Below are 5,393 nucleotides of genomic sequence, written 5' to 3'. Positions count from 1 at the left end.
GGGTGTTCAGCAGCCTCCTGTGGTTAAAACCACTTCGATGCAGACTGTCTGTCCTTGCATGCACATCTGTCTGTAGGCAGCTTTCGGTCTCCCCAACTACTGCTTTGTACCTCAGTCCATGACCAAACTGTAGATAAGTGAGCAAGGTCTCAGTTACCACGATCATATGCAGCCTTGTACAAATAATTCATCAGCTATTTATAAGTAATCAAAATTGTGTGCATTCTTTAGTAAAACAAAAACTTTACAATTCCTCTAAAAAACAGTCAAACAAAGAAGCAGAAATTGGGATGCCTAGGTTAAGTACTTAAAACTCTGCATCATCAACCCAAACAGATAAACAGAAGATAACAATTAATTCTTCACTTTTGCTTTGTATCAGTGGGTTCTTCTTTGCAGTGGAACTCAACAAAGAACACACACCTCCCTCAAACACACTGTAATAGTCACACTGTCTTTACAAATAACAGCTCTTCAGCTTTAATCAATCTTTATACATGCCAAACCACTGAAAATTATGGAGGTGTTTTTGAAATACAGCAATGTGCTTCCAAATAATCTGACTTGGAAAAATTAAACCAAATTAAGTAAGTTTTTGCTGCTTCAGAACCCTTTCTATTAAATTCAGTTTTATGTATTTTCACAGCTCATGTTTGAACAAATCAGATGCTTCTAACGCAGTCTTCTAGTTTGAAGAGCAAGTAGTGACTTGCAAATAGCTTGTTGCATATAGGACCTTAACACTGGCATATCTTAAAGTACTTTTTCCTAATATTCCATTGAGCTCATCTAATCAATTGTAAAATATGAAATTGCATGTAACAGATTAATTTTATCAAGATAAAACTGCAATATTTGCAGCCCATTTGATACAACCAAGAAGCACTTCTGATTTGAAAGTAACAATCAGAAAGGGGCAAGAATTCAAAGTTCTAGGGTGGATTTTTTTTTTAGTTTTTGAGTAACACAGACATACAGACACACAAAATAAACCCAAAGAAATTCAGTCTCATCCGGTTTAACACCAACCACGAGACACTGCTGTCTGTTTTCTTTCTTAAAAGATTCACGTCACTGTGCACTGAAAAAGGGAACTTCCACAGTCTGTGGTGAGGCTACATGATAAACAGACCCGTTCACACCAACCAGAAGGGCTGTCTGCGTCAATAAAAGGTGGCAGCAGGCAGTGAACTGACATTTGGCGCTTGGAAGATTGTTACTGCAACAGTCGCTTCACATTAAAGTGAAGTAACATGCCAGGATTTTTTTTCCCCCACAACAACATGAGTGAATTAAATGGAAAAGAAGACTGCAGGCTTGCAGAAGACAAAATCCATAAAAAGAAGCAAAAGGCTTTGTAAGTATAGACATCTTAGAGTAAACCCTAATGTATTGGAATTAAAAATAACACTAATATCATGGAGTTTAAGATTTACCACTGTGGTTTGGGCTAGATAACTGCAAAACCTGCTCAAAGCCCAGGACTACAGCATCATTGAAAAATGGCTTAAGCTGATGCATACTAATTATTTCATAGACTTCCTTAAGTAATCAGGAGTAGATTTTGGATACACTAAGTCTTTAAAAAAAAAAAAATTACTTAGATACCTAATTTCCAAGACATCAGCCATAGGATGGTCCTGTCTGCCTCTGTTTAAAAGGTTTAAGTAGAATTCTAAGTAGAATTGAAATGCAACGACAATTTTAAAGGATTACAAAAAACATCTGTTCTTTGTTTTCAGTGGTGCAGATCTCAAAAATTATTTGAAGTGCATAGTACCACATACTGAATCTGGGATCAATACTTCTAACTCCAGAAATGTCATGTAAGTACATATTCCTAGAATGGAATAATGAATTACAAAACTTGTCTCCTTTAAACATGCAGACAAATCTACATGGTTTCTTGCCTAAAGTCTTTTCTTTTTTCTTAGGCTTTCTGCAGAGGAAGTAATACAGTGGTCCCAGTCTTTGGAAAAGCTCTTGGCCAGCCAGAGTAAGTCTATCACTTCATTCTGACCTTGTTCTTATTCTAAGGATAAAATTTTGTCTAATCTCACCAAAAAGGCAAAGCTGTATCACTTAGCCAACCAAAAAAAAAAAAAACAAAACCCTCTCAGAGGATGGCCAGCTGCATTTCAGTTATTTACAGCTCCCCTGTAACATGGCTACTGTTACAGCTTTGCTTCCAAGTTTGTGGTTTTTCCTTCCACTTCTTACTCCAAGTGTAGCAAATAAAGCCTAAATAGCTCAGTTCATTGCTTTTTGATCCATCTTCTGTCCTTGTCTCAGTTTACTTTGGAATTTTCTCTCCACTTGTACCCTAAGACAATCCTTTTAGGGAGACTAGAATCCATCAGTGTATTTTGGTACCCATGGTCTAAATCTAAAACCACTGAAAATAATTAGGAAGACTCCCATCACCCTTAATGTTAAAGTTTCTTTAATAGGTATGTTATAGTGAGTTGAAGAAAGGAAGAATAGTGTATTTGGGCAAGATTTTATAACACAGATTTCAATATAACTGCCATTTATTTTATCCTCACTGTTCACAGATATCATGCTATAAATGATGATGTATTTGTATTTGCTTTAGGTGGTCAAGGTGTCTTTCGGGAGTTCCTGAAGTCAGAGTTCAGTGAGGAAAACATAGAGTTCTGGTTGGCTTGTGAGGATTACAAGAAAACCAAGTCTGATCGCTTACATGGCAAAGCAGAGAGGATTTATGAGGAGTTTGTTCAGTCGGATGCTATTAAACAGGTATGTACAAAGTTAACCTGTGTACTGTTAAAGTGCAATAATTCTGGAAAATAAGATAGAAGTGTAGCTTCACCGAGATGCTCATGCATTCATTCAATACATCAGATGAAGACACAGATGCATGTTTTTATGAGTGTACTTGTGTCACTGGTGTCTTCAGCTATGAGAGCATTAGATCTCAAAGGAGAGTCACAGAATACAGGCCTGTACTTGGGAGCACCACTAGCAAAAGCTCAGCAGAGGCACCAGCAGCTAGCACATGATGCTGTTCTCTGAATCAGCCCAGTTTGAGTTACTGCTGGTGTTTGGAGTCAGATACTTCGAGAGAACTTTCCTGGTAGGAGAGCCACAGAATAATTATTGTCTATTAAAATATGTGGACATTCTGGAGAATTAAATGTTGTGTATGTTGATCATATTTGAAACTGCAGACTCATTCAGCACAAGATATCTCCTGTTTTAATTGGAGGCTATTCCTCCACTTACTGCATTGTTGAGTTATGTTATTCTGACTCCTGAAGCAACTGCAGTTCTATAGTCAGTAGAAATTTTTGTGTTCAACTGAGATATAATCATTAAAATTCCTTCATTTTGCAGTTCTGATATTGAGCTATCACACTGAGTTCTAAGGTTGCAAATGTGTTTATTAACAAAGTAATGCAGAAAGAGAGTACTTTTTTAAGATGCCAATGGCATTTGTTTTTCCCTTTATAGATCAATATTGACTATCAGATGAGGGAAGCAACAGCCAAAAGGGCTCAAGACCCAACTCACACAAGTTTTGATGAAGCCCAGAAAACCGTGTACATACTCATGGAAAGGGATTCCTATCCCAGATTTTTGAAATCCAAAGCCTACCTGAACCTGTTGAACCAACTGCAGACCAACACTTCAAAATGAAGTGTTTGAGGCAGTGAAGAGCCAAGTAGACTCTGGGTCAAATATTCTGTGGAGAGATCCTTCGGTGTGGTTGGATCTCAGCAAGAAGGACCCCTGCCTTGCCAAGAGGGGTACAAGGGAGATGCAGTCAGTTCCGCTGCCAAGAGGATGCAGGATAAAAGCTGGCGAGATGGTTACAAGGGTGAGAGCAGCACAGGGAGAAAATCCTCTTCTCCCATATGCCATGGAGTCAAGACAGGATACACAAACTATTTATTTTTGAGCTACCCTGTGAACTTTGAACCAAGTCTTAGATACCAAAGAACTACTGATTGTTAGGAAGTACAAGACTAGCAAGCTGAGTGTTGGGAAAAGATTATCAAGTTCAGAAGAACAATAAGGACAGGTGATGATTTTGTGCAAACAAGAAAATGCCCAGACAAGACTGATGAATGACTTTTCTAAATCTGTGATGTGTTAATAAGTGAGTGCATCTGAATGATGCTATTGTTCTACGTAAATATGTTTTAGATTGACATGTCTTAAACTTGATATATTTTAAATTATGTAAGAATGATATAAGCTGTATTTCTACTAAATTCATATTCAACCAGCAGGTATGTAGCATCTTTTCTGTTTAATTTATTGCAAAGTAATATGCAACTGTTCAATCAAATCTACTTAAAAATAAAGTTTTATGGTAATTTTACATCTTATTTTAAGTGATCTTTCCATTGTAATTACTGAAGTATTGAAACACATTGTTCCCTTCTGTCCCACTATGTCACTACTTCGCATCTCCTTACCTGAATATTCATTTTCCCCATGCTATCTTTTCTCTTTTTTACTCATTTTACACAACCATAATCTTAGTTATCTGGAATAGGTGATCCTGAATTGCATAGACACATGCTCATGACCCTCCAGAAGAAAACAAAACAAAACAAAACAAACAAACAAACAAAAGAAGCAGGTCTCAATTTCCTTCCTGTTTTTTATAGTCCCCCAGCTTACCAGCAGGCAAGACAAATCTCAAGTGTGTAAAACATTTAATCACTGGCCCTACAGTTCAATCCACTTTGATACTGATGTGTTGAATACAGCAGACTACCCCTAGTTGATTACATAGAGAGGTAGGAACTGGTGAGACCCACTAGCAGTCACATTTCTTGTGATATTAGAACTTCTCAACCTAATCTTGGCAAGATTCAGACTCTAATTTACAGTTCCAATACTAGTATCAAAAGTCATTTAATTTCACTGCAAATGTTGCATTAAATTTGCTTTAAAATATGCAATGTTATGAGTAGCCTATACCATAGTGGGTAGTGATGAGAACTAAAGTAAAACAAGAAAAATTGTAATTATGCTTAACTATGAAAATGGGCTTTACCAAATCTGAAGCATTTAAGACCTTGTGACACTGGAGTTCCTAATGAAAATCAGTCGAAGCATGACCTGCTCTCAATGAGTTACTATCATGAGACACAGCTATCAGGCGGGTGACAAGATTTTATCTCACCCCTGAGGATTTTCCATTTTTGAAAATAACATAAGTTTAGTCAGGCACACTTGATTATTCCATACAAAATGGAGAAGCTGTGAAAACACAGACGTCACCTCATGGGGAGCACAGACCGTATTCATACTGCCACCCTTTGGGGACCTCAGGACCTCCAAGGGAAGATAAAATCTTCTGCGTTACAAGCACAACTGCCGGAAGGAACATAGCTGAGTTACTGTTGCTGCCAGTT

At 37.4% G+C, this 5,393-nt stretch overlaps 1 protein-coding gene across 1 annotated transcript; it reads left to right on the top strand.

Annotated features, from left to right (window-relative positions):
- Positions 1-1,253: 1,253 nt before the first annotated feature.
- On the top strand, positions 1,254-3,660 carry RGS1 (regulator of G-protein signaling 1). The gene is made up of 5 exons (XM_008944333.1): positions 1,254-1,357; positions 1,743-1,826; positions 1,935-1,996; positions 2,597-2,760; positions 3,475-3,660. The coding sequence occupies exons 1-5, from the start codon at positions 1,254-1,256 to the stop codon at positions 3,658-3,660; spliced, it is 600 nt and encodes a 199-aa protein (XP_008942581.1).
- Positions 3,661-5,393: the final 1,733 nt, after the last annotated feature.

The sequence above is a fragment of the Merops nubicus genome, unplaced genomic scaffold (genome assembly GCF_000691845.1).
Source record: "Merops nubicus isolate BGI_N331 unplaced genomic scaffold, ASM69184v1 scaffold13477, whole genome shotgun sequence".
In the NCBI taxonomy this organism is placed as follows: Eukaryota; Metazoa; Chordata; class Aves; order Coraciiformes; family Meropidae; genus Merops; species Merops nubicus.
This window is presented reverse-complemented; position numbering and strand designations above follow the sequence as displayed.